This window comes from Melozone crissalis, unplaced genomic scaffold, assembly GCF_028551555.1.
Source record: "Melozone crissalis strain CALT ecotype California unplaced genomic scaffold, PUWL_Pcris_2 ptg000002l_1, whole genome shotgun sequence".
NCBI lineage: Eukaryota > Metazoa > Chordata > Aves > Passeriformes > Passerellidae > Melozone > Melozone crissalis.
The window spans coordinates 4,144,637-4,157,665 of NW_026535780.1; the positions used below are offsets into that span (position 1 = coordinate 4,144,637).

At 47.7% G+C, this 13,029-nt stretch overlaps 1 protein-coding gene across 1 annotated transcript in view; it reads left to right on the top strand.

Annotated features, from left to right (window-relative positions):
* Nucleotides 1-1,564: 1,564 nt before the first annotated feature.
* KCNK9 (potassium two pore domain channel subfamily K member 9) overlaps nt 1,565-13,029 on the top strand; it is an 89,911-nt gene continuing 78,446 nt past the window's right edge. The window contains exon 1 of the mRNA XM_054285735.1: nt 1,565-2,147. Within this exon, the coding sequence (XP_054141710.1) occupies nt 1,565-2,147 (583 nt within the window). The remainder of the gene's footprint in view (nt 2,148-13,029) is intronic.

The window sequence follows — 13,029 nt, forward strand, 5'->3', positions numbered from 1 at the left end:
TGTGTGTCGGTTCGGGCGGTCTGTGGAGAGACGGCGGTGCAGTAGAGCCCGCGGAGCCGCTGTCCCCCGGGCGGCGGAGGCGGCACAAATCCGTCCCGGCCGCTACGCGCGGCTCGGCTCCAGGGTGGGAGCGGCTCGGGGCTGTCCCTGCCGGGACGGCTCAGCCCTCCCGCCACCGCCCCGCTCGGCGGCCGGGGCGTGGCCGAGCCCGGGGAAGGGGGGCGGGAGCCGCAGCCGCGCCGGGGAAGCTCCGCGGCCGCTCCCTGCCGGGACGGCGCCGAGGGGGTTAAGGCGCTCCCCGCGGCGGGCCGGGGCGGGCTCCGCATCCCACCTCCCGCATCCCGCATCCCGCCTCCCGCGCCGGAGCGGGCACGGACACGGGCACACACACACGCTCACACACACACACACACCCGCACACACGCCCGCACACACACGCGCAGGCGATGGCTGCGGGGCGCGGGCTCGCTTCTCCCCGAGATGATGTCAAGAGCCCGGGAGAAGGAGGAGGAGGACGGTCGCTCTTTTTCTTAACGGCTTTGTTCTAAAATCATCCTAAATAAAGCAGCCCCGGTACCGACCGCCGTGGTAGCAGCCGTGAAAGTACCCTTTCATTTTTCCCTCCTTTTTGCCTCTTTTTCTTTTTTCATTTTTCTTTTTTTTTTTTTTTGTCTTATTTTTTCTTCTCGCCTCCGTCTTTGTGTCCGCCCGGGGCCGAGCTGCCCTCACACGCTCCCCGGGGAAGCCGCCGGCGATTCTCCGCTCCTCCCGGCAGCCCGCGGCCGGAGCCAGCGCCCGCCGCCGTCCCGCCCCGCCGCTGCCCCGGGCAGGTGCTCGGTCCGCGGCCGCCGCCGCCGCCTCCTCCCCGCCCGCCGGCCGGGGCGGCTCCGCGCCGCTCCTCCCGCTCGCGGAGCGCCGGCTCCCCGCCGCCAGGGCCACGCCGCCGGCCCGGCGCCCCCGCCTCCCGCCCGAGCGGCGGCGCGGCCCGGCGCGCCCGGGGATGCTGCCCCCGGCCCCGCGCCCGCCGCCTGACACCGCCGCCGCCCTCGCCGCGCCGGACGCCGCTCCGCTGCCCACGCCACGGCCACCTGCAGCAGCAGCAGCAGCAGCAGCAGAGGCAGCAGCAGCAGCAGAGGCAGCAGCAGCCGCCCGGCTCCCCGCCGCCCTCCGCACACCGCGGCGGAAGGAATAGAGCGCCCAGCCCGTCCCGACCCTCCCGGCCGGCGCTCCCGCAGGCAGCCGGGGCCGGGGCGGGTCGGGTACCCGACGGCCGGAGCCCGGGAGCCCTCCTCCCCTCGCCCCGCTGCTCCTCCGCGGATGGGCGCGCTGCCGCCGCCCGGCTCTCCCTGGCCCCGCCGCTCCGCCTGAAGAAACTTGGGACGGCGGCGGCCTCCGCCTCCCCGCCGCGCCCCGCCCGGGCTGCGGGCGACCCTTCCCCGCGCCGCCGCGCCAACTTCGCGGGGGGACCCGCCCGCCGCAGGACTCCGTGCCGGGGCCGTCGGCCCCTCGGCGGGGACCCCCTGCCCCTGGCCTCGGTGCTGGGGAGGAGCGGGGGGTGCCCTGGATGGCCCTGCGCACTGGAACGGCTTGGTTTGGGCAGGTCCTGCGCAGAGTTTCCCGGCTTCAGGGCACCTGGTCCCGGCGCTCCAGCAGCCTCCTGTGCCTCTCTTCTTCCCAGGAGCCCGAGCAGGCGGGCGGGGAGCGACCGCCGCCGCAGCACAAGCTGCCCCGGAGCGGCGGCAGCGGCGGCGGGCGCCGCCGGCCCCCCCGGCAGCTGCTGCCCTGCTGTGGCTGCTGCGGCCTGTCGGAACCCCGGGCGGTCAGGGGGGGACATGGTCCCCTCACTCGCCCCTTGCTGGCGGCCATGAAGAGGCAGAACGTGCGGACCCTGTCCCTCATCATCTGCACGTTCACCTACCTGCTGGTCGGGGCTGCCGTCTTTGATGCCCTGGAGTCCGACAACGAGATGCGGGAGGAGGAGAAACTCAAAGCCGAGGAGATCCGGCTCAAAGGAAAGTACAACATCACCAGCGAGGACTACCGGCAGCTGGAGTTGGTGATCATGCAGTCCGAGCCGCACCGCGCCGGAGTCCAGTGGAAATTCGCCGGCTCCTTTTACTTTGCCATCACGGTCATCACGACCATCGGTGAGTGACTCCCCTCGGGGAGACCCTGTGGGGCCATGGCCGGGGCTGGGGCAAAAACTTCCCGGGCTGGGAAAAAAAGGGAGAGGGGCAGGGAGGCTGTGGCGTGCAAGGGTGTCTGTGCTGGATGAGTCTTTTTTGCTTCCGTCCCGTGTTACATAATTTGATGCTCTTCTTGGGCACTTGTTGGACTTGAGGGTGTCCCGCACCTCTTCTCCTGGAGATGGATCCTCTGTCTCTTGTGTGACTGGAGAAGAGTGGGGCTGGTCTGGCTAGGGGCATTGGCTACCATGGTGCTGTGGCTTGGATGGAGAGGAAGAGAGTGGAAGAGGGTAGAGGCAGAGTGATACTCCTGGGGTTCCCCTCAGGAAGAAGGCCCTGCTGTCACACTCCTTCTTCCACCTTAAGAGACACGGGGAAAACTTGGGCAAAAAGCAGCCTGGAGGAGAATGAAAATGATGAGGGCATGGGAACTGGATCAGCTGGGAAAGCCCTTCATGTAGCCAGGCATGGGTAGATCTGCAAACTTTGTTTTGGAGTTGGCAAGGGCAGTGGTGGTGGTTCCCACAGCAGTGCTCAAACCCTGGGCACTGACAATGTGTTCCTGGAGTTTTTATTGCAACTGGAGCGCATGATGTGACAACAGGTCACAGTCTGCATTTCCCCTTTGTGGGCACATAGTCTGCCAGGCAAAATGATGCTGGCTGTCACATCCATGCTGCCCAGCCTCCCAGATGTGCTGCCTCCCAGGACAGTCAAGGGGCAGTCAGTGGACACAGCCACAGGCTGTCATTTTGTACTTCCCTGCTTCCCGCAGCTGAAGCTGAGAATTTGTCACAAAGTTTGTTTCTCTGCCATAAAAATAAATGCCACGGTGACTAGAGGCTGCGGAGTGCGCACAGAACTGTGCTACAACTCTAGCTTTGGCTGGATGAGCAGGTTTACTTGTGCTGGTTTGTGTTCTTTTAAGGTGGGTTTACTAAGGCAGTTGATAATGTTTTTTCTCCCAGAACTTCTAATACCTGTGGAGGTCTGAAGTGACCCCTCTAACTCAGTGGTTGTTTGATAGTGCATTATACATAACGGGACATGAAATTAGTTCTCTTGTTAATACATAAGGACTTGGTCTTTTTGCCATGTAGGGATTGTTATAAGAAATTTTCACAGTGCCACGGGAAGATACGGAGTTTTGAGCAGAACGTGCTGTCCGCTGCACTTTGAAAAGTGTCTCCTTATGTTTGTATTTGACTATATTGTACCTGGGGAAGTAAAAAATTTATTTTGAAAGACCATCTGACTGTATAAAGCCTATTTGCCCTTACAAAGATAAGATGTTTAAGGGTTAATTTCCTCTACCTTTCTGTTATTAGCTATATTAATACAAATGCATATATTATCAGGTTATAGAATATAAAGTAGAATGCAACTTTGGCTGATGATTTGTATTTCCCGCTGTTGGTTACAATGTCAGAACTCTCTTTCCTCCTTTGACCACTGAGTCTCTCCTCCTCAGCCTGTCTCTTGCCACTGGTGTGTGCTAAGTGAATGCTGTTCTGCTCCTCTGTGTTACAACAAGCCTTCCACACACTCCTGTGTACTCACAGTGCCTGTACTCCTGCCCAGGAGCTGCCTGCAGTACTTGCTGTGTTCTTAAGCTCTGTTGTTTGTACTGTAGTTTGCTGGTTTGATGGTATTTTACCCATAAACAAGTACAACCTGCATGGGAAGTTGTAGCATTTTCTCCTTCAGAGGGCTGGGATTTGTTTAGGAAGCTCAGAGTACCTCAGAATGCATTTCTGTAGGCAGGGGTGCTTTGGGATGTATGAATTGTTTAAATTTAAAAATGTGTATAGCAACAAGGAACCACTGGGAGGAAGACTGATAATAAAGAATGGTGCAGAAAGTTGCAGACATTCTGTAACAATTGTTCGCTTGGGAAGCTGTGCTCTGGGAGGATATCTGATCCGTCTTTCAAAAGTTTATTAATAGTTGCTCTCTGCATCTTGCCAAATGAAATTCTATTTTTTGTACCATCTCTTCAGTACTAAAGTGGCTTCATGATGTTATGTGATCTACAGCTAGTCTGTAAAAGTAAGCATGGAAGATTTTTCTTTAATTTCTTATTTATCCTAAACTAATTTGTCTCACGGATGGAAAAAACCCCAAAAAAACTACTTTGTTTAAGTTCTTAGAAAAATAAGAATTGTTATCTATGTTTCTTGTCCAGGGAAGTGACCTAAAATATTCATATTAATATTTTGTGCTGGTTGTTTCTTTTCAAATTTGTGTGTATGCTCTTTTCTCCCTCCAAAACCTTCTGGACAGACTTCCAGAAGCACATACAGTAGAGTGTGCATTGGTGAACCTGCTTTACTCAGTAGATACTCCAGCAAAAGTGTGTCTTAAATATCATTGAAGGCTGACCTTTAAAAGAGAGTGAACAAAGACCTTGCTTAATCTGGAAGGGTACCTCTATGTCCACAAAACGTCCCTTCAGACAAAGCAGTGATAAGAATCGGCGGACCACAAAGTTGAGCAAGATGCATATGGTTGCAGATTAATTTATGTCTAACTTAATTGTGCTCTGTGATACTGCCATGCTAGCAACATGTCTGGAGTGATTACCTCTTCGCTGTGCTGATTTCAACTACTGTGGTTCTAATTTAATCAAAGGTGTTCATGGTTGGCCATGGCCCATGAGTTGCCAGGAAGAGCTTGGTGCTTCTCTTCCAGTGCCAGGGGACAGGTCCAACAGTGTCCCCAGACCATGGAACAGGTGCCCCATTGCCCCTGAGACATGGGGCTGAAGGGACATCTCTGGCAGTGTCCCCAGTCTGTGGTGCTGAAAGGACACACACGGCAGTGTCCATGGTACTCAAGGTCTAAGTCTGGCAGTGTCCCCGGTGCGTGGTACTGGAGGGACAGCTCTGGCAGCGTACACTCTCCGTGGTTCTGCAGGGACAGCTCCGGCAGGGTCCCTAGTCCGTGGTACGGAAGGGACAGCTCCGGCAGCGTCCCCAGTCCGTGGTACTGAAGGGACAGCTCCGGCAGCGTCCCCAGTCCGTGATTCTGCAGGGACAGCTCCGGCAGAGCCCTGGGGCTGTGGTGCTGCAGGGACAGGGACAGCTCCGGCAGTGTCCCCAGTCCATGGTGCTGAAGGGGCAGCTCCGGCAGTGTCCCCGGTCCGTGGTGCTGAAGGGACAGGGACAGCTCCAGCAGGGTCCCCCGTCCCTGGTTCTGCAGGCACAGGGACAGCCCCGGCAGAGCCCTCGGGCTATGGTGTTGAAGAGACAGGGACAGGGACAGGGACAGGGACAGGGACAGGGACAGCTCCGGCAGAGCCCTCGAGCTGCGGTGCTGAAGGGACAGGGACAGCTCCGGCAGTGTCCCCGGTCCGTGGTGCTGAAGGGACAGCTCCGGCAGTGTCCCCTGTCCATGGTTCTGCAGGGGGAGGGACAGGGACAGCTCCGGCAGTGTCCCCGGTCCGTGGTGCTGAAGGGACAGGCACAGCTCCGGCAGAGCCCTCGGGCTATGGTGTTGAAGGGACAGGGACAGGGACAGGGACAGGGACAGCCCCATCGGAGCCCTCGGGTTGCGGTGCTTGGGTTCAGTTCCCGTCCGCCGCCGCAGCTCCGGACTCACCTCTTCGGACAGGTTCTGCCGCTTGTTGCTTGCCGTGGAATCGCATCATTAAAGATCTGTTTGGAAGGGACCATGAAAACCTGGAAATCTCCTGTGTGAGGCAAAGCACTGAGATTTGGTCAAGTCTCTCATTTCCTCTAATCTGTGGTATTTGGCTTTTATTGACGGATGCTTGGGGGTTACTGCTCACTTGTTAAGCTGAGTATTAAATTAAAAAGTGAGAGCTAATCAAGTATATGAAAACAGGGTTTTTTTTTTACCTGGGGCAGAACATGTGTTTCTGTTCCTCAGGTGCAATGTTCTTGTTCTTTCTTTCCTTTTCTTTTTTCTTTTTCTTTTAAACCAACACAACAATGGAAAGGTTGACAACAGCAGGTGCTACAACACTCGATGAGTCTGCTCTTAAAATCAATTAGCAGAAAATCCTCTCCCCCTCCCCTTCTTCTCCCCCAGCTTCTACAAAGTTTTGGTTGTGTTTGAATTGTGTAAAAGTTTTTAGGGGATCAAAAAGAGTTAATAAGCTTTTTTTGGCTCTCACCAGGTGCTGCATTCATTTCAGGACTGTTCTTGTTTCAGAGTGAGCTACTATGAATTCCTATCCATTTCCACTTGCACAGTCAAAATGATGAAAACGAGTGGTTTAATGAAGCTCTTCATCCAGCTATTTGTCTTTTATGAGATACGCTGTAGAATATGCCGCAGAGTTCATCTAAAGGCTTGATATTATGAATAAAAACACCACCTTCCAAAAACAAAGGATTATTTCTAGGATTTCTAGCAAGTTTTAATGCCCTTTTCTATAGGTCATTAACCTGCTTTTCTGTAAGCAGGTGTCAACACTGTCAAAATGTGGTATTGGTATGGATATCGCTCTATCATTTAGGGCTTAAAGGGTGATAGTTGTACTTGATTTAACGCCACCAAACTGTAGTAAACACTGGAGGCTTGTGCAGAATGAAAAGAACTGAAAGCTGCTTGTGTCACCGTAAACTGAACTGAAACAACAAACAGATTGATAATTTTTATTCATTTATTTTTTCCTGAGAAGTTACTCTAAGGGGAGCAAAATTAAGGCAGTGTGTGCTGTGAATTATGAGTCTCCTTTTGCAACTTTTAGGACTCTGTTTTCAGTTTTGAACCTACTATAAGCAGTGAGTGAGCTATTCAGATAAAATACTTTTTAAAAGAATGTTGTGCAATACCTGTAATGGTGAATGAACATCCACCTCTTGACAGCTGGTTGGCTGCTGAGTAGCCAAACACTCAGGAGCTGTCTGCATCCAGATGAGGACATTTCATACTTCTGGCAGATGGTGTCCTGACAGGGAGTTTGAACCTGCATTAATGAACTAAGCAAACACATGCTTAAATCCATTTTGGGACAGTGGTTGAGTCTCCGTGTTCTTTCTCTGCATCATTTTACCCTTCCATAAAATGGGTGCAAAACCACCAACTTAGTAGTGCAGTGATGTCTCTAATCTGGGTAAGAAAAATATTGAAGAGTTCTCACAAGTGAATTATTTTGTCTGTTGCTCCTCTTTTAAGACTAACCTCTGGTGTTTTGAGTCTGCTCTTGGTTTTTGGTGGATGGTAATATTTAGAGCTAGTGCATTGAAAAAGTTTGAGTAGGGAATTGTGGCAGATGGACAACCTGCAATGCAAAGAAAAAAAAGAAAGGAAGAAAACAAGACATGTAAAGGAAGAGATTAAAGGTAAAGACACAAATGCTTTGGTCAATTAACTGGGGCATTCATGACTTGCCAGGACCATGAAGGTCATATCTTGTTAAAAAACCAAACAAGCACAGAGTAGATTAAGCCAATCAATTATTAATAAATTCAGGTGAAAGCAGAGAGCCAGATTTTCTGGTGAGAAAAATGCTTGTAGATGCACTGAAGTAACAAATCTCTTAATTCATGCCATCTGAAACTTTAGTGGAGAATACTGGATGCTGAGGACCTGAATATCTGCTGGTGGTATCTCCAAAGGAAGAAGGAGGTCTGCTACAGTGAGCCCTGTAAAGATGGACTGTGTGTGGGATTTTTCTCCCCTGCAAAACTAGAATAGTCTGGAAGATTGTTTCACACTATATTCTTTGTCTGATGAAAATAAAAAAAAAAAACAAAAAACAAAAAACAAAAAACAAAAAAAAACCCCAAAATCAGAATAGTGTTCTGCCAACAAAGGAGACTTTGAGGCTACTTTGCTCACATTTGTGGATAAAGTTCTTTGAGTTCTTGAAAACTGGTTTTGCAATGATACCTCAGATTCCTGCCAGAGGCACTTCAGCAAAAGCTTTTTAAAAATCACTGATAAACAAATAAAAATTACAGCTCAGAATGATGTTGAGCTGCAACTTCCCACCGTGTGGCTTATTGACAGTGCAAACATAATAGTAAGAGTTGGAAAACAGTTTTGGGGAAATATTGAGAAACCTCTGGCCACTGAACTAGGTGGAGGTGTCTGAAGACTTCCTTAATGTAACAACACTGGAGAAATTAGTGTCTTGTGGTTTTTTAGTATTTGGTGCTCTTTCACTTCCTCCTAACTACTCATAACTTCTTTTTTTACCTGAAGCAAGTGAGATTTAGATTAACCATGAAGAAAACTCTTCCCTGCCGTCAGGATGGTTGTGTGCAGGTAGAGACTGCCTAAGGAGGCTGCTTTAAAAAGAGATAACACAAAAATGTACCAGGAATGAATAAGCTGCAGCTGCTTTTGCCTTTGGGAAGGAAAGTGGACTGGCTGACCTCTTGAAGTCTTTATCAGCCGTATGTTCTATGATTTTCTGAATCTTCCTCTTTTTCCCTACTTCTTGAGACCTAGTAGTTCTTGGGTCAACTTGTTTCTCTTGAGAAAAAAACCCACAAAGATATATGAAATTCTGTTTTCTCCACTTTATGGTCTTTGCTTGTTGATTATTATTCTAGCCAGTAAACCCATTTATGGACCCTTGCAAGTGTCAAAATAGAAATATCTGTGTTTACCCACAGTCAAGGTTAGAAGCTAGAGGTGTTGGTAAGTGTTTTGGGAAAGAAGTTAGCTGAAGGAGAAGATGATCCTGCTGATACAAGGATGGCAAGCAGAGGTTCACAGGGCAGAACTTGGAGTGAATGAAGGTGTTTTTTACTAAGAATAAGGAAATAAATTTAGCTGTTGGCAGTGGTCTTATGCCTGCTTCAAATAAAAATAAAAAAAACCTTTTGCTTTTTCTTGGGACAGCTTCACAACTATGAGGCTTGACCAAAGGAAAACTGATTAATGGAGAGCTTCCCTGTTGGACACCATGAGTTTTGGGACAGATGCTGCTGGTCTGGCACCAAGGACAGTCGAGAATGCTGTTGTGTTTCCTCGAATGCCATGTGAGCTGAGGTGCTCAGTTCCTTCAGTGTCGGAGCATATTCCCCCATAAATGCTGAAATCCTTTCTCGTGGCTTTGAGCTGGAGCTTCACAGAACTTTATATTCAGAATGCTGTACTGACATTAGGTGATTCATCTTCACAACACTTCTGTGTAAAAATTATCCTCAGTTTAGAAACAAGAAGAGAAAATGACTTTCTGAAGACTGAGGTTGGGAGCTATTTTCTAATTGCCAAACTGCTCACTTCTTTCTCTTTTGGCTGACATGGCATGAGTTTGCAGCCAGATTGAACAGTGGAGGTGAACCAAAGTCAGAGGTCCATAAGGAGTTCAAGGTGGTACTGGCAAACTCCTGCAGCCTAGGTCTTCTGACATGCAGTAATAGCAGAACCTGGAGCTTTATTTCATGGAAGTTCATGTGCTGTTCTGGCTAATTATCTCTGTTATTACTATGTGTCTTCTGTCAAAGGCTCTTTAGGCTATCAGGTATCCACTTGCTGTGGATTTTACTGAATGTCCTTGGCTGGATATAGTTAGAGGCCACATCAAAGATCCTCTTCCCCTCTAACAGAAACTAGCAAGGGCACTTACTGGTGATGCAGAGCTAATGAGTCCTTGATGCCTGTATGTGGAGCTAAGAGGTTACTGTGGACCTGCAATGGATGTTTGCTGTGTGTAGCAGGCTTATTCTCCTCTTTTTGGATAGTTTTCAATGAAGCCATGGACTCCTTCAGAAATGTCACCCATGGACATTGTTGCAATGCAAATCAGTTATAATTTGTTATTTTCTCAGGATAATAGAGCATGGAATCTGCTGATTTTAGGCAGATTTCCATGCTACCAATACCCACCAGGTATCTCTGACTTGATTAGCTACAACTAAAATTGATATTGCTGGTGTTGCAGCTACAGCATTTCCTTTGATTAAAGTGAGACTGTCTATGGACACCTCCTCTATAAAAGAATATTTGGCAAAAAAATGAAAAAAAAACCAAAACCCAAAACCTCAAACCCAGAAATAAAGTCCTGATTCAAGGTTTATTATAAGTAACAGAGAAAATATTTTGAGTAACAGTTGTTTTGGATCAGGCCATTTTTTGACAAGAATTCTTCAATGCAAGGAGCTATATTCTATAGCAAACCAACTAATGGAAAATATCTTTAAAAGTAGTTTTCATATTTATTTATTTTTAATAATGGATTTGACATTGATATTTATACTGATTTTTATATTTTAAATTGAAACTGAAAGGCTGAACTTACATGCCTACTGCATACCTCAAAATTGAGCAAAGAGAAATCTTGAGGAAGAATGTTGATGTTTTTATTCTATTTTTTTTGGGTGGAGTGTGATTCTTTTCTTGCTGTTTGTGTGTTTTCCTTACTTTCATGACTCCCAGCCAGTTAACAACTTCTTCTGATCTATCACTTTATGATCCACTGAGATGCTTTTCTTTTTTTCTCAAGTGTAATGGGCACCTATATTTTTTTCCATTTCAAGGGAAGAATCCCTGAAGTTTCTTAGCAGTTTTTTTTTTCCTTTCTAAGGAGTTCAATGACTTTTTTTATTAATACCTGGCCAATTGCCACAAGAAGCTTAGCCAGTTATCAGTTGGTTAAAGGGTTCAATATCCTCTTTAACTGCTTTCATTATGGAGGTGATTAGGGCATGCCAGTGAAAGGAATGTCTCTATTAAGGGCTCCTGTATTTGTTACTTATTAGGATGATTAGAAGGGAGCAGCTTTGTCCTTTCAATTCCCTGCACCAGAAGGGAAAAAAGAGCTTCAGAGAAAAGCAGGCAAGTAGTGGGGTTAAAATATATCTGATGGGAAGCTGATTGTCTCCTTGCTTTCCCATCAGAGAAGAGGACCTTCCTTCTCAAGCAGAAAAATTTCACAGAGGGCTTGAGGGCACAGATTGATGAATGAAACCTGCTGCAGCTCTCTAATTGTGTAGTGCAGGAGATTATCTCTAAGGAAATGATCACAGACTCCCAATTTAGGGATATTCTTGACATATTGAAGGGAAGATAGAAATAAGGAGATCCACTCCCAAGGCAATTGGCAATGTCAGCAATTTCAGATGTGTGCTACCATTAACTCATTACAGGGTTGTTTTGGGTGGAGATAGAATATTCTATTTCTTCCACCGTCTTTTCTTTTGATGTCCTCTGAAGAGGATGTCCTCCTCCTATGTTTAAACCCACAAGGGCTATGGGAACTGTGTCAGAAATTAAATGTTGTAACAAACCTAAACCACTTGAGTTTTGATTTGTCACTCTGCTGCATTTCACACCCACATGGAACTTCTCAGGACCAGACACAGTAGGAAAAGGTGTCAAATATTCCTGTTTCAAAGGGATATATCTCCATTACTTGAACTAATGAACAGTTGCTGTTAGCTTTTAGTAGTTTGAACTGTTATGGTGAAACAAGGCTGACTTCACTCAGTGCAGACAGTGTTTGCAGCAGTAATAATTTGTAAAAAATCTGCAGTTTGGTGCTTAATTTAACTTTGCTCTGGATACATCTAAAATACTGTACTGCAATAAAATGAATTCCAGCACCAGGAAGGATGTGGAGCCCTGACCGTAAGGCTCTGCATGCAGGCTGTGTCATGTAAGATACTGCATCAAGAATATATAAAAACAGTTCATGAAATAAAGATGATTGAACTCTCCATTACAATCTTGCATCAGAAAAACATCTCATACTTGTAGAGGTGACTTGAAGTGTCAATGCTGGCTTGCATTTTTTTTGGCCTTTGGGGACTTCTTGGGCTTCTAGAGTAAACCATGAATTTTAGAAGAGTTCCTTACAGAATAAAACATATTGTATTTTCTGCTGAGAACTAGAACAGTAGAAGGATGCTTTTTCAGCATTATTCAGGATCATCACATGTACTAAGCTTTCAAAAAGACTGGGCTGCCCCAGACTGCCAAAGAAGAAAAAAACCCTGTATTTTGGGATGTGGTAGTCTGGAGACCAACATTTGGGGAGTGAAAGCCTCTTCCAACATTTAAAATTATCCACCCACCCTCACTTTGACATGTCCTCTAAAAACGTTCCTGATCTACTGTTTGTTTGCTTGTGGACACCAAATATGTCTTTGTTTTTGGTTTGCATGGGGCTCTCTTCTCTCTTCTCTCTTCTCTCTTCTCTCTTCTCTCTTCTCTCTTCTCTCTTCTCTCTTCTCTCTTCTCTCTTCTCTCTCCTCTTTTTCCTGGTTTGGTTTTTTTTTTTCAGTGTTACTTAAAAGTGTTAGAAATGATACTGGGCCGGTTCTAGGCAACTGATAGTTTAAGCAGCAACACTGGATCTGTGCCATTGGAAGCACCAGGAGATCCCAGGGAATCGACCTGAACTCTTCAGTTGACCTTTCAACTGATGTATTGACAATTCAATGATCTTCCCAACCTCTCTACTTTGGAGTTTCTCCCTTCTTTTGCTGTTCCATGTGGGAATGAAGATTCCAAGATGAGGAAGGAGGTGGTTGCTGTTCAGTCTGTACTGATGCCCTATCAGCTCTTTTGTTCATTTCTGGTATTTTTCTCTGACAAACAAAAAATGATCAACCAGTCTTTTGGCAGCAAAGGCTAAAGCTCTTAGAATACATCCTGCCTAGTAGTAAAAGGCCTCTTATTTAAAGGGCACTTTTCAAAACAATTAGTACTTCAGCAGCAATGTGTTTGCCTTAATGAGTGCACTCTGGCAGTCAGGGGAAAGAGCATGAGCTGATACCTAGAGATGTGGGCTAACATAGGCAAATTAGCAGTGCTGCAAGTCAGTGACTGCACGTACTGCACATCCAAAAGGTTTATTTTAATGAGTGAAAAGCACTAGGTATGATTCAGAATGGCTTAATTTTTTTTTTCTCCCCAG